The sequence below is a fragment of the Hemicordylus capensis genome, chromosome 3, assembly GCF_027244095.1.
Source record: "Hemicordylus capensis ecotype Gifberg chromosome 3, rHemCap1.1.pri, whole genome shotgun sequence".
Classification (NCBI taxonomy): domain Eukaryota; kingdom Metazoa; phylum Chordata; class Lepidosauria; order Squamata; family Cordylidae; genus Hemicordylus; species Hemicordylus capensis.
In genome coordinates this window covers 31,628,290-31,655,226 of record NC_069659.1, presented here as the reverse complement: position 1 = coordinate 31,655,226, position 26,937 = coordinate 31,628,290, and the positions used below count along the sequence as shown (strand labels likewise).

General features: G+C 47.7%; 1 protein-coding gene across 4 annotated transcripts in view; it reads right to left on the bottom strand.

Annotated features, from left to right (window-relative positions):
* Nucleotides 1-26,937, bottom strand: part of ATM (ATM serine/threonine kinase) — a 223,205-nt gene that overhangs the window by 11,397 nt on the left and 184,871 nt on the right. For all 4 annotated transcript variants that reach the window (XM_053310959.1, XM_053310960.1, XM_053310962.1 and 1 more), the window contains exons 52-59: nt 20,562-20,666; nt 19,653-19,808; nt 19,169-19,307; nt 17,116-17,198; nt 16,785-16,925; nt 15,560-15,676; nt 12,832-12,981; nt 7,433-7,598 (exon numbers count right to left, since the gene is read on the bottom strand). In XM_053310959.1, coding sequence (XP_053166934.1) covers nt 7,433-7,598; nt 12,832-12,981; nt 15,560-15,676; nt 16,785-16,925; nt 17,116-17,198; nt 19,169-19,307; nt 19,653-19,808; nt 20,562-20,666 — 1,057 coding nt within the window. The remainder of the gene's footprint in view (nt 1-7,432; nt 7,599-12,831; nt 12,982-15,559; nt 15,677-16,784; nt 16,926-17,115; nt 17,199-19,168; nt 19,308-19,652; nt 19,809-20,561; nt 20,667-26,937) is intronic.

Sequence of the window (26,937 nt, the reverse complement as noted above, 5' to 3'; positions counted from 1 at the left end):
TCTGACTGAACATGTGTCCTTAAAGACTGCCTACTTGGTGGCAATCACCACTGCCCACAGGGTGAGTGAACTGACTGCACTTAGGATGGATGTGCCTTATACCCGGTTCTACCCGGATAAAGTTCTCCTATGGCCGAACATTACCTTTTTTACCAAAAATTGTGACTACCTTCTATGTCAATCAAGACATTGTACTGCCTAAATTTTTTTAGATCACCCTCCACATCCTTAGAGAAGGCGCTTCATTCCTTAGCTGCTTTATTATATCTCAAGGACTAGATCATTCAGAAAGTCAAAGAAGCTATTTGTATCCTACAAAGGCACCATTATGGGTTGTGCCCTGTCCAGACAGTGTCTTTCAGACTGGTTGGTGACAGCCATTCACCAGGCCTACACTTTTCAGAAGGTTCAGGCACTATGGTCCATAAAAGCACACTCCACTAGGGCTTAAGGTGCTTCTGCAGCCTTCTTGTCCAGTATATCTTTCCAGGACATTTGTAAAGCGGCCACTTGGACTTCTGAAATACTTTTTATAAAACATTATGCAATTGACTTACGTGCTGCCACAGAGGCAAACTTTGGGAGAGCGGTGCTTAAAAGGGTGTTGCAATAGGCCTACTGCTCCCTCCTCCTTTTGGAGCGAACTAAACACCCATTCTAATGAATTCAATGGATCACGAACCAGATAAACAGGTTGCTTACCTGTAACAGATGATCTGGTAGTGATCTGTTGACATCCATTAGACCCTCCCAAACCTCCCCTCCGCAGTAGAACTTACCTCTGTACAGTAGAAAGGTACATTGGTACTCACCGTGAAGGTGTCTTCTGGCTGGTGTAGAAGAGGTCACCCAACATGGGATTACATCCCTCCACGTGCTCCAGAAGGCAGGAAGTAGTCATACTTAGAAGATCCTTAAACCCTCTGCATGTGGGTGGATCCTCTCAGTACCTAGAACAGCTCAAGCTTCAGAGACACCCATACAGAAAAAACACCAAGAGCAACAACACACACAACAGAACTATGAGGCCGCAAAGGACCCAACAAAGAACTCAGACTCAGAAGAACTACCCGGGTGGGCCTTGGGTGACCTCTTCTACACCAGCCAGAAGACACCTTCACGGTGAGTACCAATGTACCTTTCTCGGCTGGTGTAGGAGGTCACCCAACATGGGAGATGCCAAAGCACCCACCACGGGCGGGACAGAAAAAAGGCAGAAGAAAATCACTGGGAAGGAAGGACCCTCTGGAGAACCCTCCGCCCAAAAGCAGCCCTGGAAGCCTCATGGTCATCCAGCTTATAATGCCTTGAAAACGTGAATGGTGAAGACCACGTTGCCGCCTTGCAAATCTCATCCAAGGAGGCTGGAGACGACAGTGCGGCCGATGTAGCCGCCGATCTGGTAGAGTGCGCCGTGACATGGCCTGGCGGCGGTAGATTCTGAGCCTTGTATGACTCCAGGATACATGACCGCACCCATCTAGCAATGATGGAGGAAGACACCTTGGACCCACGTTTCGCCTCCTTAAACGCCACGAATAGTGCATCAGACTTTCGGAAGGCCTCCGTCCTGTCTAGGTAAATCCGTAACGCCCGGCGGACATCCAGGCGGTGCCACTCCTTCTCCGCCCGATGCTTTGGGTCCGGGCAAAAAGATGGAAGATAAATGTCGGCGGACCTGTGAAATGAAGAGTTCACCTTAGGAATGAATGACGGGTCCGGGATCAATCTCACAGAGTCCTTGGAGAAAATGCAGAGGTTGCTCTTGACCGATAGAGCTTGAAGTTCCGACACCCTCCTAGCTGAAGTAATGGCGATAAGGAAGGCCACCTTCCAGGAGAGCAATTGTAAGGACACCAAACGGAGAGGCTCAAAAGGTGGGAACTGCATACCCCTCAGAACTATGTGGAGATCCCAAGATGGAAAACGATGACACACTGGAGGGAACAGGTGGGTTGCACCCCTCAGAAACTTTCGCAGTAGGGGGTGCCTGGCTTGGAAGGAGTTGCGTTGGGGAAATAGCATCTGCACCAGACAAGCCGCCTGTCTCTTCAAAGTGTTAGGCTTTAGACCCAACGTCAGGCCATCCTGAAGGAAATCCAGAAGATCTCGAAGCTTGCATTCCCTGATCTGCAAGGAGCGCCTGGCAGCCCAGCGCAGGAAGGACCGCCAGGTGGATTGATAGATCTTATTGGTTGAAGGCTTACGAGAGGCTAGGATAGTCTGGATGACACTGTCTGACAGACGTTCCTTCCTTAACAACGACCTTTCAACTTCCAAGCGGTCAGTTGTAACCAATCCGGGTCTGGGTGGAACACTGGACCCTGCTGCAACAGATCTGAGCGCGACGGTAGCCTGAAGGGCCCTTCTACCGCTAGGTCTACTATCTCGGAGAACCATGGTCTTCTGGGCCAGTACGGCGCTATAAGGATGAGTGTGGCCCCCGACGTTCGCAGCTTCCTCAGGCAACGGGAGAGAAGGGGAAACGGGGGGAAAGCGTACAGTAGAGACCGTGGCCACTGCACCGAAAGTGCGTCCGACGCCTCCGCTCCCCGAGTCGGAAAACGAGAGAAGAATCTGGGCAGCTTGGAATTCTGAGGGGTGGCAAACAGGTCTACTAGCGGGGAGCCCAGGATCTGGGTCACCCAGTGAAAGACTGACGGATGAAGACTCCACTCGGCCGGGTGTATCTGCTGCCTGCTCAGCCAGTCGGCTTGAACGTTGGACTTTCCGCTGACATGATGAGCCAGAATGGAAAGGAGATGCGTCTCCGCCCAAGAGAGGAGTTCCACCGCCTGAAGGTGAAGGGACCTCGACCTCGTCCCCCCTTGCCTGTTGATGTGTGCCTTTGTAGACACGTTGTCCGTGCGGATCAACACATGCTGGCCCACCACCATTGGGAGAAAAGCCTGTAGGGCTAGGAAGACCGCCCGCAGCTCGAGCCAGTTTATGCTGTGGCGAGCCTCCTCTCTGGACCAGAGACCTTGCGCTGTTTTGTTGAGGCAGTGAGCCCCCCAGCCAGAGAGGCTGGCGTCCGTTGTCACCAGTACCCGGGCTGGCTCTAGGAAAGGTTTCCCTCGCAGAAGGTTCTCCTTCTGGGTCCACCAAACTAAAGACTGCCGCAGACGGACCTCCGGCTGAATCCACTTGTCCCGCTTGGCAGCAATCCTGTGTTGAAAGGGGAGCAACACCCATTGGAGTTGGCGTAGGTGGAACCTCGCCCAGGGGACTGAGTCCATTGCCGCCACCATGAGGCCCAGGAGACGCGCCAGTTTCAGGATGCTGGAGGAAGGACGACGAAGGACCTCCCGCACCAGAGAGATGAGGACCTCCCTCCTGTCCTGGGGAAGGAAAAGCCTGCAGGCGGAAGTGTCTATGACCACTCCCAGGTGACGGAGACACGTGGCCGGAACGAGGTGGCTCTTGCCCTTGTTGATCAGAAAACCGTGGGCCTGCAGAAGAGACACTGTCCTGGTTAGAGCTAACTCCACCTCCTCCGCTGATCTTGCCCTGATCATCAGATCGTCCAAATAGCAATAAAGGTGGACTCCTTCCATACGTAGGGTGGCCACCAGGGGGCTCAGTACCTTGGTAAAAACGCGAGGCGCCGAGGACAGGCCGAAGGGTAAGGCCCGATACTGGTAATGATGCCCCTTGTAACAGAATCTCAGAAGTGGACGGCTGCGGGGGTGGATAGGGACATGCAGATATGCGTCCTGGAGATCTATGGACGCTAAGAAGTCCCCGGCTTGAAGGGCTTCTGCAATGGTGGTTAGGGTCTCCATCCGGAAGCGCTTTTTTACCACGTACTTGTTGACTGGGCGAAGGTTTAGAACCGCCCTGGCCGAGCCGTCCTTTTTTGGAACGGTGAAAATGATAGAGTAAATCCCCGCTCCCCTCTGGGACCGGGGCACCAGTTCCACCGCCCCTAAGTCCAGGAGGTGTTGAATGGCCTGCAATAGGCCCTTGTGCTTGACGGGGTTCTTTGACATAGGAGTGATCAGGAACCTGTCTCTTGGAGTCCTTGTGAGTTCTATTTCGTAGCCCTGGGCGATGATGGAGAGGACCCACCGATCTGAGATGGAGTCTTTCCAGGCGGGCAAGAATTCCAAGAGGCGAGCCCCCACCCTGATGCCCTGATTGTCAGGAGTGCTGCTTGGCACCCCTACCCTGGGGAGGGAAGGGCTGGCGGCCCTGGTAGGAGGAACCCTGTCTACCCTGGGCCCGGGTCCTACCCCACTGGGACCTAAAGGGGCGAAAGGAGTCCCTTTGTCTGAACTGAGGTCTGAAACCCCTATTCGCCTGGGGAGACCTACGAGAGGAGCCCTTATCCTCCTTACGGGGCGCCGCGGGGAGCACCTTCTTTTTGTCTTTGGTTTCAACTAATACCTCCTTTAGGGCTTCATCGCCAAAGAGCTTGCCTCCTGTATAAGGGACTGCTGCGAGGTTGGACTTGGAAGTATTGTCCACCTTCCAATACTTCAGCCATATATTACGCCTGGCTGAAATACCGGCACCTATGGCTCTAGCGGAAAAACGCACGCTGTCAAACGTGGCATCAGCGGCTAAGGCGGCGGCCTTCTGAAGGCGTAGCAGCTTCTTGCGCATCTTAGCCTGATCCGCCGGGGGGTCATTAAGGAGTTCATCCAGCCACAGGACCGAAGCCCTAGACACGAGGGATGCCGTAGTGTCGGCCCGAATGGCCATGGCTGCAGATTCGTGCGCCCTACGAAGGGCAGCCTCCGCCTTTTTATCGGCAGGGTCCTTAAATGTAGAATCCCCATCCTTAGGGACCACCACCCCACTAAGAAGAGCCCCAAAGGGAGCGTCAGTGAGGGGGGACTTTAAGAGCTGAATGGTGTCATCCTCAAAATTATAGAGCCTAGCAGCCGAGGCTGTGGCACGCTTGGCGGATGACAGGGCCTCCCATTCCTCCTTGATGGAGGCAGTAAAACCCTCAGGCATAATAGCCCTGTGTTGGGGAACTTTTGACTGAGGAAGCACAAGCGAACCCTTAGAAAAGGTGTCCGGCTCCTGGGGAGATACAGGCTTAAGGCCCAGGGCCAAAAGGGACTGGTTGATGACGGGTTGTGCCTCTTCCAATAGGGACAGCCTCTGATAGTTGGATCCTTGCTCCCTTCCCTGGGGGAGCTCCCCCTCCTCGCATGAGGACGAGAGAGAGACTTCCTCGCCCTCAAGGCCAGAGACTGGAGGAGGGTCGGGCCGGTACACATCAGGGGATTCCTCCCCCGAAACAGCGGAGGAATGGCGGTCCCAAGGGCCAGAATAGGGCTTGGTTCTCAAGGCGCGCCGAAGGCGCTTACGGGTGGGGGACCCATCACCCGAAGAGGAGGAGGAAGAGGAGGAGGAGGAGGGGGACCTAGCCCTCCGTCTCCTAGAGGACTTTGAAGGGGGGCGCTTCTGAAGAGCAGCAGTAACTGTCTTTAACACTGCCTCCTCAATAAGGCCCTTCAAAGCTGCAGAGCTAAGTTCAACATTGGCCCCAGTCAGCTGCTCGCCCAGCCGGGGGGAGCCCTGCCGATCCCGGGGAGGGGGGGGACTAAGCTCTCCCCCGCTCCCCCTCGAAGGTCCCGCTCTCACCACCTCCAGTCCGGACTGCAGTTGCTCCTGGCTGCCGGATGTTGGTCCGAGAGTCGCCCCTGCTGCCGCTCGTGCAGCCTGCGTTTCAGCGCTGCTATCGTCCCCGAGTGGAGGAGGGGATCCAAGGCGCTCAAAACTGGGCTCGCCCTCGACTTGCTGAGCTGAACGGGCGGCCGCCGGCGAGAGGTGGGGCGGAGGAGTAGCAGCCGCCTCCGGAACAGGTCTCGCGGCCGTGGGAGGCTGTGAAGCCCGCTGGCGCCCAACGGAGGATGGGGAACGCTCCCTGTGGGATCGCTGCCTCTTCTTCTTCTTTCTGGCCGAGAGCGGGGTGCGGGGATCGTCGTGCCCGGCCTGAGCGCGAGCATCCAGATCCCGGCTGCCCTGAAGGTGAGGGGAACGCTGCGGTTCAGATATTGCGGAGCGGCTCCCCCTGGTGGTCAACACGCCATCCTCCTCTGCTACAACGCCCCGTTTGGGCGGGAAAGAACGCTGGCGTGCTGCGGATTCCCTCCTCGCTAGGAGACCTACTCCCTTTCTGGAAGCCATTCGATAGAGGCGCTCGCCCAAGAAGCAGGGAGGGGAGAGGAAGGGAGGGAGAGGCAGGGAGAAAAAGATTGAAAGCTTTTTTTTTTTTTTTTTAAAGGCGAGAGGAGGAAGAAAACTAGAAGGACAAGAAAGAGCCGAGGGAACAAGGTTGACGGTAGGAATAAGAAGGAAGCTATATCAAGGAGAAGCGAGCTGAGAGCGAGTGCTACCTCTGGAGCGAAGGCAGGAAGTAGAACTGAGAGGATCCACCCACATGCAGAGGGTTTAAGGATCTTCTAAGTATGACTACTTCCTGCCTTCTGGAGCACGTGGAGGGATGTAATCCCATGTTGGGTGACCTCCTACACCAGCCGAGAACTTACCTGCTTTGACGGTCTCCAAGGAACGGAGGTGCCTGCCCTTCCTCCCGCCTGAAATAGCCATGCGGTCATGTGGGGCAGTGCACAGGCGCCGAAAAAGAGCTGTGGAACTCAACACCAAGAGATTTCCGCGCAGGAGCAGAACCCATTCTAATGGATATCAACGGATCACTACCAGATCATCAGTTACAGGTGAGCAACCTGTTTTTCTCAAGTAAGCTATGGTTTGGCAGCAACCTCAGGTTCAGACATAACACAAAACTATGAGGGGCATAATTATGTTGGCAGCAGCCCATGTTCAATTTTTTGCTGCGTCACCATCACCACAGCAGCAGCCCCACTACTCACCTGTCACCCTCTCACCTGCCTCCCCACTCCTCACAGATAAACTGCTGCCTCCACAGCTGTAACATGAAGTCCAAATTAATTGTGTGCAGGCCTGATTTACAAAGCATTCCCAGCCCAGGTGCGATATAATAGTATCACAGTCTGGCACTTGTCATTATACTCATTAGAAGATAAAATGATGGATCAACTAAAAAAGAAGCAATGGCAGTCCTTATAATAATAATTATTATTACATTTATATCCTGCTCTTCCTCCAAGGAGCCCAGAGCGGTGTACTACATACTTGAGTTTCTCTTTCACAACAACCCTGTGAAGTAGGTTAGGCTGAGAGAGAAGTGACTGGCCCAGAGTCACCCAGCAAGTAGCATTGCTGAATGGGGATTTGAACTCAAGTCTCCCCAGTCCTAGTACAGCACTCTAACCACTACACCACGCTGGCTCGGTGCATCCCAGACTCTGAGATGCATCCCAGATTTCATTCAGTAGTGAAATTTCAACATTAGGAGGACAATAAAATAGCATTAGGTGGAAACATTTAAAGATTTAAGGGCTTTACAAAGGCTTGATTTTTACAGTACCTATTGATGAAGTAGCAACACTGCGGGTATATGCCAAGCGTTTCTCAAACCACACCGCTGGATCAAGAAATTTTTCAATGCAGAAATAGCGAAATACAGGCTGAAAATTCTGGCATATGTCCATGAAGATGGTATATTTCTCTTCAAAGTCTTTCTTTTGTGCCTCCTTTGAAGTTAACCACAAATAATTTAGACACAATATTTGTTTCCCTTAGCTGCTTGTGTGTGAAGTTCGCTTTGTGTGTTGAAGGAACACAGACAATGGAGGTGGTGTGAAAAATGCTTCCGGTTTTGGTTATGGATAGTGGTATGGATGGCAGCACAATACAGAAAATTACAGAAATACTTTTTTTGTTGGTAGGGGAGGGTTAACTTCACTCACGAATTCTAGAGGCAGGACTAGGTAAATAAGCAAAAGCTTTAAGAGCCTCATGGAGTGTGGGGGATTCCTCCCAAGTCTTCTGTCCAGCCTGCTCCAGATCTAGATGCTAGCCTTCAAGACTAGACTAGCCTTCAAAGCTTTTCCTTATGCGCTCACTGTATTCTATCTTCTTTTTTCTCTGGATTCAACTTCTGTTTCTCTGTCTTTTTTTTTTTAAGCGATTCTTTAATTTCTTTTCTCTCCTTCCCTTAGGGCAAGATGTCTTCCTAAGCACTATTCCCTCTAAGCTGCACGGCTAAGTGCGCATCCACAAGATTTTAGCTCCCCGCTCAGCCGATCCCAGCTGCCGCGCTGTCTTCCCCTGCACTCAGATGGCTGCTTCAACTGCCACTCCCAAGTTCAAGCTAAGCGGGGCAGTGAGGGCTGGCTGTGCTGCTGTCAGTTAGCCTGCCCGCCTGCAGCCCAATCCAGCCAGGCTCAGCGTGGGCAGCAGTGCTGCTGCCGAGCGGACGAGAAGGCTGCCAAGTGGACAGCCACTTCCGCCCACCATTCAGGCTGTGCCTGGGCAAGTCTCAGGTGAGGTAGGATGAGCACAAGGCGGCAGCAACCAAAAGGCAAGAGCTGCAGTCGACTGGAGCCAAGGAGCCACCCTCAGATCTCCTTTGTGCTCAGCCTCCTTTGCAAAGCTTTCTCTTTCTCCTTGTCCTTTTCCTCCTCCTCGTCCTCATCTCCCTGCCTGTCTCTCTTTTTACTTGGCTTTGTTTGTTCTTGTGCTTTGTTTTATTATTAGCCATTGGCTCTTATGGTACTCCCCTGAAGTCAGAGTCTGGGATGCAATCACTGCAGTCTGGGATGCAATCACTGGTTTAGCTTTACTGAGAGCTGCTGTAGCAGTCCCACATTTGTCCTGAGTATTCCTTAATTGTCCTTTATGGGACTCCTCTGGAGTCAGAATTTGGGGCACACTTTTTGGCTGCTGTTTTGACTCTCTGGATCCTAACCTCTCCTAGGGGTGTGCATGGTCCGGTGGGCCCCCAGTCCGGCACGGGGGGGACTGTTTCTTTAAGCGGGGGGGGGTGTGGTAGTACTTACCCCCCCCGCTGCCACTCTTTCCCCTCCGGCGCTCGTCCTTTGTAAAATCTTCTTGGGGCGGCAGAGTTCCTCCCTGCCGCCCCTGCCCCCGTCGTGTTTGTAAAGGCTTTAACGAGACGAGCGCTAGCGGCATGCATGCGCCCTCCTCGGCACGCGCACTCGTCTCTGACGCTGCCGCGCACATGCCGTGACATATGCGGCATGCGCGTGGCAGCGTCAGAGACGAGCGCGCGCCGAGGAGGGCGCATGCGCGCCGCTAGCGCTCATCTCGTTAAAGCCTTTACAAACAACGACGGGGGCAGGGGTGGCAGGGAAGAACTCTGCCGCCCCAATAGGATTTTACAAAGGACGAGCACCGGAGGGGGAAGAGTGGCGGGGGGGGGAAGTACTACCACCACCACCCCACTTAAAGAAACAGTCCCCCCCGCCCGTGCCGGACTGCCGGACTGGTGGTCTTTTCTATTGTGCCGGACCAAAACTGTGCACACTCCTAACCTCTCCTTGCCCTTCACAGTGATCTCCTCTTTAGATTCCCCTCCCCCTCTCTCTTCCTCCATTCTCTCATCATTATGTCTTTCCTTCCTAATTTGGATCTCTTTTTGATCCTTCTTCCCACCCACCCTTTCTACCTTCTTTGCTGTCTTTTCTGTACTTCTTGCCTTCTCTTGTCTGCTTTTCTCCCCCCCCCCGTCAAACTGAATTCCTATTCCCCCCCCCACCCATTGTCCTCACTATTTTTCTCTTTCCTAGCATTCTAGGTTGTGCTTTCAAGTCAGTGTCGACTCCTGGCAACCACAGAACCATGTAGTTTTCATGGTAGACTACAGGAGGGATTTACCACTGCCATCTCCCACAGAGTATGAGATGATGCCTTTCAGCACCTTCCTATATCGCTGCTGCCCGATATAGGAGTTCCCCATATTCTGGGAAACACACCAGCGGGGATTCGAACCAACAGCCTACTTGCTCTCTAGGCAGGTTACTCCCCCACTATGTCATTAGGTGCAAAACCCCTCTTTGCCCACATGTCATAACATGAGGATAATGAGATGAACCCCACATGGGAAGATGATGCTTTTAGAGAAAACTGGGCTGTAACACCTTGCTACAGATGCTTGCTTCTTGCCTTTGGAATACTGTGAGGTTCTGTTGCTTGTAAAATGAAAGAAAATGTTGCCTTCTTCCCAGTTGGATCATTGAGTAAATGAAATGCTTTGAGAACCTAACAAGAAATGTGTAGTGTGAATTCTTGGATATTTGGCGTATTATTGCATTCAATTTATTGTTAGATCCATTGAATTGTCTAATGGTGTAGTTATCAGTGCTTTTGGTGAAGATAAACCATTTAAAATACAGAAAGTCCTCATAGATAAAATTATGGAAAGAAAGGTGATTGTTTATATACAAGACAAATACACTAAATAATTTTAGGAGGACATTGATAATATTCTCAAAGATATAAAATTACACAGACATTCTTTTCTTGTCTGGATAATATTTTATTTTTGATAAGCATTGTTCCAAAAAAAGAATGATTTCTTTGTGGAAAGGGTTCGATTCCTATTTGGAGCTTATTCAGTGAGACACACAACTTTACAGCATTATTCCATTTGTATGACAGGTGGTGCTCCTTCCAGACAGTATTTACTTCATCAAAATAAGTATCAAAAATATTAAAAATGTGTGTTTTTTCGGCCTGTGTGTGGGGCGTGCTGCTTGGGGTTGAAATCAGCCGAAGAGAAGCACTCCTACTGGGGGGCCTCTTCTGGTGGTTCAGGCTAGAACTGGGGACTTCCTGCAGAGGCTCTGAAAGGGGTGCCATCAGGCACAGAAGGCTCTGCAGTAGGAGGCGAGGCTTTGCGGCGTGGCCATTTTGAAGGCTGTGTGGAGGAAGGGGTGAGGCCTTGGCAAGTCTCTGGATCGCTGGGCAGTCTCAGAGGTGCAAGAAAGAGGTCTGGTGCCGGTTTGGAACTGCCTGGTACTAATGTTTGGTGGTGGTTGGTGCTAGGTCTGATCCCGGGATTGATTGGAGCCGATGGCCCTTTGTGAGGATCGGGACCACCCCCTCCATCAGAAGGCACTGGAAAGGACCTGTTGGCTGTTAGCAGGCATACTGCATTGGAATGGGTTGGTACCATTTGGGGGTGAGGTCTCCTGGCTGGGGGAAAGATTGAGATCTTCATTCCCTTAGGAAGCAGGATGTTCCTTATTCTGTGTGGCATTTGAGCCATCGAGGCAGAAGGACAGGAACAGGGAGATTAAGATTATTTTTTAATTTGAAGTAGAAAAGGAAGGTAGTATGATAAAAGGAGATAAAGATGGAATATGCAGTAAGAGAGAGAATGCTTGGGCTAATAGAGAAAAGGCCATCTCTGGAGCAGGAGCAGGACTAGAAGAACTGAGTGGTGTTTCTCCTTCTCAGGCTTTTAAGTCATCATATAATTTACATAGTCCTGCCTTCTGGAGCACGTGGGAAGAATAATCCACATGGGATGTCCTCATCCAGCAGCAGAGAAGCACTTCAGGCCAATGCATCAATCTGAGGCATCAGAGAGATTTGGATCCAGAAACACTCCCAGACTGAGTTCCTGTTCCTTCTGGGGGAGTGAAACACCGTCCAGGACAGGCAGATCAAAACTGGATGTCCACTATGCTTTCTGCATCTACATTGAACTCACATCTTCCTTCAAGAACACCAACAGACTTTTTGTCTCCTATGTTCCTTCCTCAATGGGGAACAGAATTTCCAAGGCCAAGTAGGCAGGTACATCTAGCCTACAAGGCTCAATGCTTACCCATACCTGTCAGCATCATGACTCATTTCATTAGAGTGGCTGCCGTTTTTGCTGAATTTGTTTCCCGTGCTCCACTGGAAGAGATATGCAGGGCAGCAACATGGGCTGCCCCATGTTCCCTAGAAGAACCTCCAAGTTCTTCTGCTATTACAAACGCAACACAATCGCTTCCGCAGAGGCCCCCTATGAACATAGGATTCTCCAGCATGTCCTCCTACCTCAGTAAGTGCAGCTCCGTATCTCACTTTTCACTAGACTGCTATAACATATGTCATGGTGGATGCCCTGTTTCACAAGGAAAACACCACTGGTATTTAAGCATGCAGGGTTTTTCTTGAAACAGAGAGCATCCAGTTCCCTGAAATCCAGGATATGGTGCCTTTCCTGAGAGGTGGGATTTCAAAAGCTATTCTAGAGTTTCCCCTTTGTCTGAGATTCCACTGTCTTAATATATCTCCGCTGAGTTTATCCTTACAAATTTGTTCATTTTTATTGCTAGTTCTTACTGTTCTTCACAGTACGACAATACGACAAATATTGTATATACCTCTTTTCAACCAAAGGCTTCAAAGCGGTTTACATAGATATACATTAATAAATAAAATGGCTCCCTGTCCTCCAAAGGGCTCACAATCTAAAAAAGATAGACACCAGCAGCAACCACTGGAGGAGTGCCGTGCTGGGGCTGAATAGGGCCAGTTGCTCTCCCCCGCTGCTAAATAAAGAGAATCACCACTTTTAAAAGGTGCCTCTCTCCTCTTTTTTCTCTTTAGCAGTATTACTCTCTATCCAGTACATCCAGAAATGGGAGGAAACTCCCTGTCACGGCTCTTAAAGCCTTGCTTATTTACACAGTCCTGCCTCTAGAGTGAATGGGTGGAGATAACTCACAGTGGAGGCCATGCACTCCACCAACAAGAAGAAGTTAAGTTCACAGTTAAGAAGCAATGCTCCTTTTTCTCACATTTCCCCCCCCCCCACAAACTACTCATGCCTTGATTTGACTGGAAGGCACAGTACAACTCTCCACAACATCAGTATTTAACCCTGGTTGCTGGGATACACCTGGAACAATCAACAGTTCTCTCTCATACTAAATGAAATGAATTATTAATTTTGTGCTTACTCACCATCATTGTCCTTTGGCAATGTAAGTTGCTATAGTCCTTCGGCCTATATCTTTTGTGAGCACTGCTGTCAGTATTGATGAGGAAATCTCCCAGAGGAATAGTTCCTGTACACCACTCTAGGACACCACTTCTTTGAGAAAGGGGAACCACCTAGGAAATAACCAGACACCCAGTAAATAGCAAAACTAACGAAGGTTAATTCAAACCAGGTTCCTTAGCAATCATGGTTTGGATACCAGCTTCAAAACATGGTTACAACAGCCAGGTTTAGATGTACAGGATAACCGCAGTTATAGCTGACTGAGGGTGTAAGTGCAGTACACCTGAATGCGCAAAACCACAGTTACAGGCTAAAAGCTAACTCAGTTTTGCCTCACCGAACTGCAGTTGGAACCTTCCGTTTTCTCTAAGTTTCACTGACAACTGTGGTTTTGCCACCAAAGTGTTATGCCCAACTGCTGACTCAGCTATAACCGTGGTTTCACACCCATTTCCAAGCCCCAATCATAGAGGTGGCAGCACAGACCCGCCCAAGGGTGTGACTACTCCATGCTTTTGGCACTTCTCACTGGCAACTTCTCAGGAAACCAACCACGCCTCATCCTGGACTGGCTAGCCTGTCAAGCCGCACAGCTGCACCCTCGATTCCCACTTTGTCCCTTGCTCCCTCCACCTGGCAAGTGGTAGGGTGAGGGCAGGGGACGATAGGATAAGCACTCAGTGCTTGCTCCCCAAGAAGGGAGCAATAGTCATGTATGTTCACAAGCACAAACACTCCAAGTAGGGCACCCCATCATAGCGCCGGGGGTGGTGGTGGTGGAGTACAAAAGGCAGACCCAAGAACGGAAGCGGGAGCAGCCAAGTCCTATTTTTTACACAGAAAGGGTACGGAAAGGGTCCCAGCCCCTTCGCCGGGTAGGGACAAGATTCCCTAAGTCTTGCTCATGAGAAGAACTGTCTGTGGGCTCTAATGGCAAAATTTAGTTGTGTGAGGTGGTACTCGAGCTGTACACTGAAAGTAGCTCATCGTTCCATGGACCGCTCTCTCACAAGAGTGGCAGACTAAAGAGAGGGAGGGAGGATGCTCTATGCAGGAAAGCTACATGGAAGAGGACGTGGGTGAGTGCTGTCCTGGTCTCAGCAGCTGCTGCCAAGCTGCTGTCAAACTCTGAGCCCTGAGCCCTGCATGCCCGTGTGTGTGTGTGTGTGCGGCACTGCCCACAGCCAAGAAGCACGAGCCGACTGTTCTAAGGCAGCTGGAAAACAGGCCTTTCCTATCCTGGGAATCCATGTACTGGGAAATCTGCATACAGTGCCATGTCAGATCCAGCCCAGGAGCTTTGAATGGGTTTACAGGTCCCTGCCCAACCCGTTCCCACACTGTCCATGCAAGCAGGTATATCCTAGCAAACAGCCCAATAGACTGCCCAGTCTACGTCCCCAGTAGACTGCTAGCCCACCCGGCAGCAAGCTGCCAGACAGAAGAAATCTGCTTGGGTCTCAATGGGCTGCTTTGTCAGGGTCACCCCTCATGACATCTTCCCGGGTTATGTGTTTCCCCTCCTGCACTAAAAGCAGGATTCCACCCCCCTGGGCCCCCAACCCCCTCACCCAGGAATTTGAGTTTTTGGTGTCGGTGTCTACTTGGGGTGGTGGTGGTGTCATTGCTGTACCTAGCAGAAACAGCACTGGCATTTCAGGGCATTTAAAGGGCTTTCGATGTCCTTTCCTTGCCAAAGGCGGGCGTAGCACTCCAAAAATGCATGATCACACTTGGCACACCCATTCAAGATTGTAGCCAATTGTGGCTGCTCCGGTGATGCAGTGACGCTTTGTCCACAGTCTGCCTGTGGAGCTGGCTGGGATTGGCTGGGAGGCCGAGCGGCAGGGAGGGGCTCCCTTCTCCTTCGACAGCAGTTTTGCTGGCCACGGTTTGTTAAACATCTGTGGCACAAATTGGAGTTAGGAACTGTAACCCCAGCCACGATTAATTGCGGTTGTCCTGTATGTCTGAACTTGGCCAATCTGTAGTTTATGAGGGAATTGTGGTTTGTGCCAGAACGAAGGTTATCATCATAAAGGGAAGGGAGAATAATGGCACATGTTCAAAATCGGACCTCTGAAAAGTATAAGCATGCATATGTATTCAGTACTTGGTTTGGGCCCCTTTTGCAGCAATTACTGCCTCAATGCAGCGTGGCATGGATGCTATCAGCCTTTGGCACTGATGAGGTGTTATGGAAGACCAGGATGCTTCATTAGCGGCCTTCAGCTCTTCTGCATTGTTTGGTCTCATGTCTCTCATCCTTCTCTTGGCAATGCCCCATAGATTCTCTATGGGGTCAGGTCAGGCGAGTTTGCTGGCCAATCAAGCACAGTACACTGTATACTTTTCAGAGGTCCGATATTGTTCTATTCTACAATCCTTGTCTTCTTGGTTCCATGTAATATTCTAATTTTCTGGGATTGTGGATTTGGGGTTTTCATGAGCTGTACGCCATGATCATCACAATTATAACAAATTAAGGCTTGACTTATCTCGCTTTGCATGTAATGCGTCTGTCTCATATATCAGTTTCACCTTTTAATTTGCATTACTGAAATTAATGGACTTTTGCACGATATTCTAATTTTCCGAGTTTCACCTGTATATAGGGTACTTTGCTATGTTCAAAAAATCCTGCATTAGGTCTGCACCAGGCTATTCTGATGCAACAGCAGAGCTTACCTTATATCTACGGATAGTCAATTTTCTTTTTCTGGTTTCAGTATTTTGCTGGAGCAGAGTGTTACACATCTGGAAAACCTGCTGCATGACAGCGTCCTGTCTCAGGTCATCACGTCCCTTTAAGCAACACAAGAAACACAATAGCATAGCAATTTTCCTGGCATACCAAGTGAACACTAATACAAAGCTAACTAATGCAGCCTGATCCTATGCACATTCACTCAGAAGCAAACTGAACTTACTCCCAAGTAAGTATGCCTACAGGTGAGGCCTTAAGTGCAGCAGGAGGAATTTCCACGCAACTCTGCAGCCAAAGCAGTAACATTATGCACAATGTGACTAGCAATTTTTAAAAACATGTATATCCCACTCTTCCTCCAAGGTGCTCAGAGTGATGTACATGGTTATTTTTATCCTCACAACTCTGTGAGGTAGGTTAGGCTGAGAGATACATGACTGGCCCAGAGTCACCCAGTGAGTTTCATGATAGAATGGGGATTTGAACTCAGGTCTTCCCGGTGCAATATTCTAAACACGATGCTATTGTGACTTCATGTTTTGTTTTCTGGAACTCAGAAATATTTTCTGTTTTATTTCTCCTTCCAGTTGTTAAGTGCTAGATGAATTTCCCCCCAGTTTTGTACATGAACATATGCTTCCTAACATTATAATGCTTAAGATTATTCTTTCATCCACCACTAAATCAACCAATCTGCCATTATTTTACCTCTCAACACTGAAATATCGTGAACCATAAGATGGCAAAAAATATGTCGATCAAATGTGCTGGCACTCATGCAATACAGTCCTTACACAACTGTACTATTTCAGAATGTGGCTGGGGGGTGGGAGAATCCCCCCACATGACAATCTTCCTCCATGTGGAGGAAGCTTATACAGTGGGAAGAATGCATCTAGTCTGCTTGTATGTGTGTTCAAACAAGCTATCCCTAAAGCATGCCTATTCTGATATGGTATAATCGTATGAAAGGACTGTACTCCATGAGTGCCTGTAGAAAAGCTTCTTTCTAAAAGTCTTCTTCAGCCATCATGCTGGCTGATTGCCAAACTAGGGTTTGGCAAATGGGCGGAGCGATGTCTGAATTGGGCTTAATAAACTGCACAGGACTTAATCGCTCAGTATTCTACATTCAACTGATGACATTTTCTCAGTCTCTGAAACGAAAAGGGGACAGTTTGAGAACTTGCAGCATACAGAACTTACCTTGACCAGTTGCCTCCTCTCTCTCCCATCTGATCCAACACAATCTATTATTTTTGGTAGATTGACACCTCCTGCTAAGCGAAATTCTTGCTTGAATGATCTTATTGTAACTAATTTTTCATACTTTGCACTCGGATCCACCTAAAATAATAAATATATGTAGATGCTGTCTATCACAGTCATTGCCAAAGTAAGAGTCATTTCTCTCTACGCAAGCATGAAACATGTACAGCTGTAAAGCAGTAACTCTTACAGGTTCTCTGATATTCTGTTCCAGATACATTAATGCCACTAATGCAACTGAATCAGATAACAAGACAGTTTTATTTACCTTAATTTCCATGGTAGGTACAACAACATTTTCTAGATCCTTTAGCTTAGTAATAGGCTGATCAGAGGGGATAGTTATGGCTCCTGCATAAATAAAAAATGCATTACCTTAAATACAAATACTAAACATTTGTTGCTGCATCAACGTATTCTATACCTTTCAATACAAACAACTTATTATTGATTGGAAAGACAAGAGGGCAGGTGGTAGACAGCACCATTCCAAGCAACTTGTCCACATTTGCGGACATGTTGCTGGTTCTGATGAGAACATGACGCCCCCAAAGCACCATCTTGAATGCTAGCAATACCAGCTGCATAGCCCGCAATTCCAGCCAACTGGTGCTACTCTTGAAATCCTCTGCAGACCAGACTCTCTGCACAGTCCTGTCTCCCATGTGTGCTCCTCACCTGGTCAGAATGGCATCTGTGGTGATCATCAGGCAATCCAGTAACTAAAGTCTGATGAGGAACCTTGTGCACCTGCTGTGCCCTAGCCAGTGGATCCCGTTCAGACTTCCTGACCCTTTCAAAGGAATCTGGGGAAAGAACTACTAGAAGTTTGGGAGGGCCCGGGTGGGGGGGCGGACCGTGGCAGGCCCCAGGGTCAGAGGACCCCATGGCTAAGCCTGATAGTTTCCAAACCTGAGAAGCCTTAGCCAGGAGGGTAGGATACAACTCTGACTAGAAAAGCCTGTCTGAGTGTAATCCGAGGGAAAGCTTTCTTCTGACAATTTGCCCTCTACTCTTCCTGCTGGTGAGACAGACACCTCAGAGCTGTGTGATTCCAGGCGAGCTTTCCTGCCTGCTTCAGTGCCTGGAGTGATCAGCCCTGCAATGGGGGTGGGGACTCTCCTCTCAGGCAATACCTTGTGCTTGTGTTTATGCTTGCGCTGCTTGGAGCGGGGTGGGTGGAGAGGAGGAAGAGGCCCAGAAAGATAGGGAGGAACTGCTGGATCTGCACCTCTTAGACTTGTGCTTGTCCTGTCCCCTGTGGCCATGCTTCCTCTTGCAATTCTTCTCCTTATGTTTTTTAGCAGGAGACTGTGAGCAAGCGGGACTCTTGGAGTTGGCGTTCCCATGATCCTTGGCACCCCAGGAGCCCCTAGCCACCAGTTCCTTGACCCAGTTGGTAAACTGGGAGATGATGTATGCCACATTGAGATCAGGAAAGGGGATGGATGGAGGAACAATTGGAGACTCACTCACCCCATCCATAATAAGTGGTACATTTGGTGGCAGTAAGCAAAGGAAGCATGGGAGACGCCACCATCCGAGGAATCCCGTCCCACTGCTGGTACAAAACCTGCCCTGCAAAAGTGGAGGGAGGGATGTTGGGGCATGCTGGCCCGAGAAAGGGTGTGGAATATGTCGCTTCCAGCTGAAAGGGAGCTGCAGCAAAGATGCTGCGCTCCCTCTGTAAGCAGGAAAAATGCACCCACAGTCTCCCCGGTAAGATGGCCCAAGCCTGTCCAGAAGTGTGCAGCAAGGCCCATTGGTGGGTGGTCCCAGCCTTAAAAACACTCCCTGTACCTGTGTAGGGCTACAGCCATAACTTAGACTGATCGGGGGGTGGGCAGGGAAGAGGAGAAGCCAAAGAAAAAAACATGGAGCTTGAGAGCGCTGCAAAAACCCTACCGACCTGCCCACTAGGCAGCACCAGTATAACCCTAACCGCTCTGAGGGAGGGGCCTAACACATAAATGGAATGCCCATGGAGAAGCATTTATATCATTCCCAATATTACTGAAGTTGTTCCAGAGGTCTCAACAGCCATTTAACAACCTATTTTAATGATCCTATATTTGTGTGGTGTTCCAACATACTAGAAATTATATCTAGACAATTGGGTCATCATTCACAGGATAACACACACCTTTGGAGTTTATACCCCTTGCAGGAAATATATTCTCTAAACACCACTGCCTGTAATATGAAGATGGAAAATACCAGCTCCCACAACGTTAATGACAGAACTTGGACTAGATATATGTTCCCCCCACCCCCAGATTTCAAGCTTCCACTCCAACAATCCTCATTCCCCAAACTCTTACTTCTGTGTGTTTTCCAGGGAGTGGCATCCATGTTTGCTAAGATTATATAAGCATCGCAAAGGGCTTCAACACTCGTCACCATATCAGCTCTTTTGTGTTTTATAATGTTAATTATATTGCTAGCAGCCTCCATTCGATCCTACAGAATTAAAAAAGAAAGAAAAATATTTCTTAAAATGCAAATTGGAATTTTAACACATTTCAGAAAACAAACGTGGTGGAAAAATGGACAAATTGCTGTTGGGCAAATTCATTGCAATACTGATAATATGGAAAACGGGGCAGCATCCAGACTCAGTCATAATCAATGAGACAACTAAGCCACTAACTTAAGCTAGTTATTAATTTCACTCATTAATTTCAATGGGACCATCATAAGTTGTATCCATCTGCTGCCCAGAGTCCCCAACTCTACCATTGACTATGCAAATATGAAATATTTTTCATAGCCTAAAACACCCCAAATACAGCTGAATTAAAGTACCATGTCAAGCAGAGATGTTTCTTTTGGTGCATTTTTAGTTAGCCTGCTTCTTGCTGTTTCTGGTGTTGTCAAAAGTTCATCCTTATTAGCATTTGCCAAGGCCAGGATTATAAACAGAGTATGATGTGGATGGTCTAGAGAAATTCTAGCTATAAGCTGTTAGGAAAGAAAAAGTTCTTTTAAAAAAAGTTATAGAATTCTTACTGTGATATGAAGATTAAACATCAAAGGTTCATAATACTAATGTTCAACATGATTTGTTTACTGGATGTTGTCTTATTTTTTATTTATTTGTTTTTCCATGTAAACTGCATTGGAAACTTGTTGAAAAGTGCTCTATTAATCATCATCATCATCATCATTATTATTAGTAGTAAATTATTATTATATGTCACATTTATGTACTTTATCACTGATATGTGACTAAAATATTGTAAAGCTGTTTCACATCATAAACAAACATGGAACCGAAAAAGGCTAGCTCCAGCAGTCCTTTATAAAAAGGCCCTAAGAGTGTGATATTATGCATATTTATTAAGAAGTACATTCCTATCTCTATGGGACTTTTTCAGAAGTGTGCATGGGGTTATAGCCCGAAGCTGCAATCCTATCACACAACCTAGGGATAGTTCAGTTGAACCTAGTGGCTTACTTTTGAGTAAATATGCATAGAATTAAACCAAAAGGGTTGTAGCAGCTAGAATTCTCTATTTTGTAACAACTTTATCTAATTTGTATTTGTTGTGGCCCAGTTTCTGAGAAGACACTAAATCACTTCAAAACTATCTGCAAATAATCAATAATTCATTCTAGACATGTATATGCAAATAAAATTTATATTTAAAAAAATATAAATATAAAATATAATAACAGGTTAAATGAAGAAGAGACTTCATGGTAGAAGATTACATTATTCAAAATCTGATGAAATCTTATTATCTTGGTTCCCATTCGAGCAGCCAGTTGGTACATCAGAGGTAAAAACTTGTAGGATGGTATTTTATCCGCCTCCCTCTGTTGCACAGCAGAACATGCAATAAAGACAAAACAGCAAGAGAGAATTTAGTAGTTAAAAACAATAGCATGTATGTATTGCATTGCAAGATTTTTTCCCAAGTAATATGAATACCACAGACACATATGCCTATTGTATGGTACAATGTTATTATAACAAAACATGTCTCACGTAACAATCAGGTGATGATTACTTGAGTATGCGAAGCTTATTAAGAATAATTTCTTCTTGTTCTGACTGAATCATATTTCAAAAGAGTTCAGACAAGGAGGAAAGTGGCCTCCAACATTTCAGGATGCAAGCTTTGATTTCTGACAGCCTGGCAGCATTTTGTAGCTTTATGACAGAAGAAAGAAAGAAAAAGAAACCAGCATCTATTTTTATAATGGATCAAAATGCCTGCTTATTTATTTCTTACAAAGGTACAAAATATATATTAAAATCCTTATATAAGCAGCAAAGCAGTTATGAGGTCCAAGAGGTCTGTGCTTTGTGAACTCAACAGCAGTAGCACAGGGCCTACAGTGGCTGACAGTACAGTGAGAAGACCAGGCAGAGAGCTTCTGAGTAAGATTATTCCCCTGTGCTTTCCTTCCACCAAGAACATCAGAAGATGGGATGGGGGAGAGTTGGTGTAGCAGCTAGACTGAAGTCCTAGGAAGGAAGCCATATGTTAAGCGACTGAGACACCCTGCTGCTTAAAAGCAGCTAGATGTCTGGGGAGAGAGTATTTTCCTGGGGCTTGAAGAAGACATCCCTGTAAAGTGTAACACTCAAGAGAACTGTCTAGGAGTGTGTTCCCTCTAAGGTGTGTGCATGTGCATGCGCTCAAAAGTTTTTTGATGTCCGCTCAGTTTATTTTAGATCCTACTCATGTTGAATCAGGAAAGTCCCACTCTGAATATACGTGTGCACCCACTGTCTTGATACTGCTGCCCAGAACAAGATTCATTGCACGCACAGATGAGAAAAATTAGAGGGACCACTGGTGTGTGGACTATTTCTCACAGTTCGGTCTGAATTCAGATCGAATCCATACAAAACTGCGGATCTGCGAATAGGTTCGACTGAACTGGTTCGGCAGCAAGAGGGGTAGGGCAGTGCCAGGGGGATGGTAAGAGTCAGCTTTTAAAGTAGTCCTTAACGGGTACCAAAGCTGCCTAGAGCAGCGGCATGGCACAGCTTTTCCAGGCAGCTTCAGTACCTCGTAAGAACCTTCTCATTTACTTTGGAAGATGCCTCTCACAGCCCGCCCAGGCACCGCACTCACCCCTCTTGCCACCAAACCTGTTCAACTGAACCAGTTCGCTGACAAATAGTTCAGTCCAAATTCAGACCGAATTGCGAAAAATGGTCCGCATACACCCCTAGACAATTCCCTTGGGTGTTACCCTTTACAGGGCTGTCTGCTTTGAGCTAGGAGTGTGCATGGATCCGGGAGCTGCGGTTCGGCACTGGGGTGAGGGGGTTCCATTAAGGGCGGCGGGGTGGGGGGGGCTTTACTTACCCCTCCCGTGCTTTCCACCTTTTGAACTGTAAATATTGAAGAAATCCGGGCGGCAGGATCCCTCACCACCCGCTTCAATTCAAGACGATAGCGCCTCCCTGTTAAAGAAATCGGGCAGCAGGATACTTCCCTGCCACCCCCTTGAAGCCCCCTGCTGCTGCCGCCCCCTTTCGCCCCCTTAAATCTCGCCCGGACCCGACCGCGCTCTCTACAAACGGGCGGGCAGCAGCGGGATGTACTCCCGCTCGCCCGCCCCCTTCCCTGCCATCTGCAGAAGTGTTTAGGAAGCCTTCTGCGCGCGCACGCGCAGAAGGCTTCCCGAAGACTTGCAGGACGGACGCCAGACAAGGAGAAGGGGGCGGGCAAGCGGGAGTACATCCCGCTGCCGCCCGCCCGTTCGTAGAGAGCGCGGTTGGGTCCGGGCGAGATTTAAGGGGGCGAAAGGGGGCGGTAGCAGCAGGGGGCTTCAAGGGGGCGGCAGGGAAGTATCCTGCCGCCCAATTTCTTTAACAGGGAGGCGCCATCGTCTTGAATTGAAGCGGGCGGCGAGAGATCCTGCCGCCCGGATTTCTTCAATATTTACGGTTCAAAAGGTGGAAAGCGCGGGAGGAGTAAGTAAAGCCCCCCCCCGCCGCCGCCCTTAATGGAACCCCCTCACCCCAGTGCCGAACCAAAACCAACCCATGTCCGGACCAGTTCGGAGGCCAGTAGAATGGCCTCCGAATCGGTCCGTGCACATTCCTACTTTGAGCCCCAGGAAAATCATCTCTCCCCAGATGTCTAGCTGCTTAAGCAGCAAGTGTCTCAATCACTAACAAATGGCATATGGTTTCCTTCCGAGGACTTCAACACACAACAAAAATGGGCAAGTGGGCAATGTTTTTTGTTTTTTTTAACTTCCCTCCGCAAACTCCCATAGCATCCTATGGGGTTTAGGTTAAAATAAAAATCACCCACATGCTCATTTCTTTTATGAGTTGGGTGGTAGGTAACATACCCATCATACCCTACCACTCAACCCACTTTGGTATCCATAGGACCTACCCATGGTTAACAATGGGGTGATTCAAGTTCCCCATTGTTCCCTATGGGCAAAACAAGCAGATTGCACACATTTTGCAACCCTGCCTTAAAAAAAAAACACTGCAGAATAGCATATACTGTCCTTCCCAACACAGAACAGAAAAATTTGCCAAACACACAGTCCAAAGTTGGCCAAAAAATAATCACTGACCCAGAATCCACTGCCAGCTTCAGTGCCTGCCCTGCAGTAATATCACTGGCACAAGCTGTGATCTTACACACAATTATAACTATCCCCTTACTTGCAACAGCTGCCATAGCAGCACCCTTACAGTAAGCATAGCTGTAATCTCAACTACAGCAACATCTATAGCCATATTCTGACTGAGTGAATATACCTTTCTATGCAGAATGCAGATTTCAGAAAAGACTAGAGTGAAGCCCAAGTTAGTCTCAAGGCCAGACATGAAGTTCATCACAGTAATCACCAATAAATATTACATACACACATTGTCCATTTCTCTCCACAACACTATCTCACAAACAAACCAAACCACAACTCAAGGAAGGCAGGCAGGCGCCCAGGTTCTGCCTTTGTCAATCTGAGATCCAGCAAAACCAGATAGTTATAGCAGAAACAGCAGAGCTTATTACACTCAATGCCAAGAAAAGAAAACCACAAAATCAAACCTTCCAGTCCTGATGTGTGCTCTTCTTGAAGAGAGGCATAAAGGCTCTCTCTCTGCCTCCCAATCCCTTTGAATACAGTTTGAAATTACCTCCAAACATATCCTCCCCCCAGCCAATGAGGACACAGCTGCCCATGCCAACACGATTTGAATGACAACAAGCCAACAAAGAAGCTAGGAGATCTCAAGCCAATCAAAAGCCAGTGCCAGAAAATCAACCAGCAAGGGGAAAACACGGAGACAAGATAGCACCCGCAACACAAATCACTCAAATAGGGACTAATTCTATTAGACCTCAAATCAGCTCCTTCATTTAAGGGCAATTTGATTGGAGATCAAATACATGAATTGCCAATTTGGCACAAATCCATTCATGCACGAATCGAACTGCACATCTCTAGTGTGTATCCATTGTTATTGCTTCCCAAGCATACAGATAGGGTCTCAGTCTCATCCTGACACCCAGATAGTCATGCCGATCTGTGGTAGAAGGTGGATTTGGTCTTACTCTGGGAGAACACTGACAGGAAAAAGCTTTTTCTTGTACTGAGAGTGCCCATGCTGTCAAAAGGAATTATCGGATTGAGAAAAAATAGAAGATATGGGTGACAGTATATGTTGAGCTCTGAAGAGCTCGTAAAACCTTGAAGAAAAAGAAGAACTTAGACTACTGGACTTGGCTGTGTTATGAAGCTTTTCCAACAGCTTTTCCTGTTCCATCGTCTCATCTGTCTTGGTTCCAAATAAAAATTGCCCACTGAATGGGAGATCTTCAATCCTGGTTTTGGCCTCAGGTGCCAAACCTGATGTCTGAAGCTACACATGGCGTCTCAAAGCTATAGAGGTAAGCCATGGTTCTTGCTGAATAAGTGGTGGCATGTCTTGCAGTATGAAGAAGTTGTTAACTTGAAACTTTCTTCTGTAACCTGATGGCTGAGTCACTTTTGTCTGAAGCTAAGGAATCCAAATATGGCAACTACTTCTCCCATAACAAGCAACTGTATCCAGTGCTCTCTCTAATTTTTTTCATCTCTCTGTGGAATGAGTTTTGTTCTGGGCAGCAGTATCAAGGAAGCATGTGCACATGTGTATTCAGAGAGGGACCTTCTTGATTAAATGTGAGCGGGATCTAAAATTAACTGAGTGGACATTAAAAACCATATTAGTGCATGCACATGCGCATGCCTTAGAGGGAACACTGATTGTATCTAGATAGTTTTTATCACAATTGATAGTTTTATCACAATTGATAGTTTGCATCTTTAATTGAAGCAATGACGTGGAATACAAATGTCTGCCAAAGGAGTCTAGCTTCTCTTCTTCTCTGTCAATCAGGGCAGACATAGCCCTATTTTGAGACCAATTCTGGGCTGCTTCCACAACAATCAAATTAGGACCAGAATGTTTCTGAAGAAAGGGGCAGTTCTTTAATTGCACCTTATAAAAGTTTTCATCTCTCTTGGATGCTGCAGTGACAGAAGATGATTTCCCCCAACAACTGCATGTAATCTCCAGCAGTGCTAGTTTTATTGGCAAAGCCACAATGTGCTGGGCATTCACATGTATCAGGTCAAAGATGGGGTTAGTCAATGTTTTTGTATGTTATTTAGTTTGAAGACCTAAAGAGAGCACCATGCTAGATACTTGGTCTGAAAAGGGTCTAAGGTCTTCTGATGGAAAAGGCAGTTTAGGTTCCCTATCACAGTCAGATGGATGAACATTTAGGACAACTGGGCAGCCCACAGGCTCCTCAGGCTCTGTATTTTAGCTAGAGTGTTGCCACCCATGTGATACTTCCTGGTTAATGAAAGCAGTCAGAAGGAATTCAGGCCTCAGGGTGTTAGTCAGGAAGCACTTCCCACTCCCTTAAAAGGAAGCAGTGGTTTGGCCACTCCTGATAAAACTAAAAGTGGATCCAGCCATCTTAAATAAATATCAGCCAGTATCAAATTTACCTTATCCTGGATAAGTTTACAAAGTAAGTGGTGGCCTCTCAACTGCAGATAGTCCTAGATGAGAATGGTTACAGATCCATTTTAGTCTGATTTCAGACCTCGCTATAGCACAGAAACCACTTTGGTCACCTTGGGGGACGGCCTGTACAAAAAGATAGACTGGGCCAGTGCGACTCTCCTGGTTCTCTTGTACATCTAAGTGGCATTTGATACTATCAACCATGGCATCCTTCTGGATCACTTTGCTGGGATGCAACTTGGAGCCTTCAACTGATTTTAGCCTTTGATAGGTTGTGCTGCATTTAATAGATCTGAGCTTTTAAATGACTGCTGATCCTACTGAATGCTTGTTTTATTTGTTGCCTTGATTTGTATGCTCCTTCTTTTAACTTGAAGTTCTTGTTTTCAAGGTTTCTATTATTTTCACTGTTAACTGCTTTGGGAAAACGTATTTTTAAAAGTGGTGCATAAATGCATTATATAAATAAATAATTGAACACTAATTTAATATATAAATATTTATATCATCATCATCATCATCATCAGGAAAGACACAACAAAGTTGCTGCAATGATCCACTGGAACCTTTGCAAGAATTACAAATTGCCAGCAAGCAAGAATTAGTGGAATCATCCAACTGAGGAGATCACATAAAATGAAGAGGCAGAAATCCTTTGGGATTTTTGAATACAAACTGATAAGCATTTATTGCACAATACACCTGATCTGACAGTCATCGAGAAGAATCAGGTTCTGAGAATTGATATTGCAATCCCAGGGGATAGACGAGTCAACGAAAAACACTTGGAGAGGGGGGAAAACAGGTTGCTTACCTGTAACTCTTGATCTGGAAGTGATTCATTGTAGTAATAAGCAATGGGTTCTGCCCCTGCGCAAGGACCTCATGGGCTGACTGAGTAGCTCCTCATGACGCCCCTCTCCGCCTGCACGTGCTGTGCAAAGTTCGTTAAGATTGGCAGTTGGGGTGTCCACCTTTCAGTTTCTTGTAGACCGCCAGTTCTGACAATCTGTGACGTTCACCATGCCATTTTACCAAGTTATTCCTACTGCAGTGGGGACAGCATGGGTGGGTCTT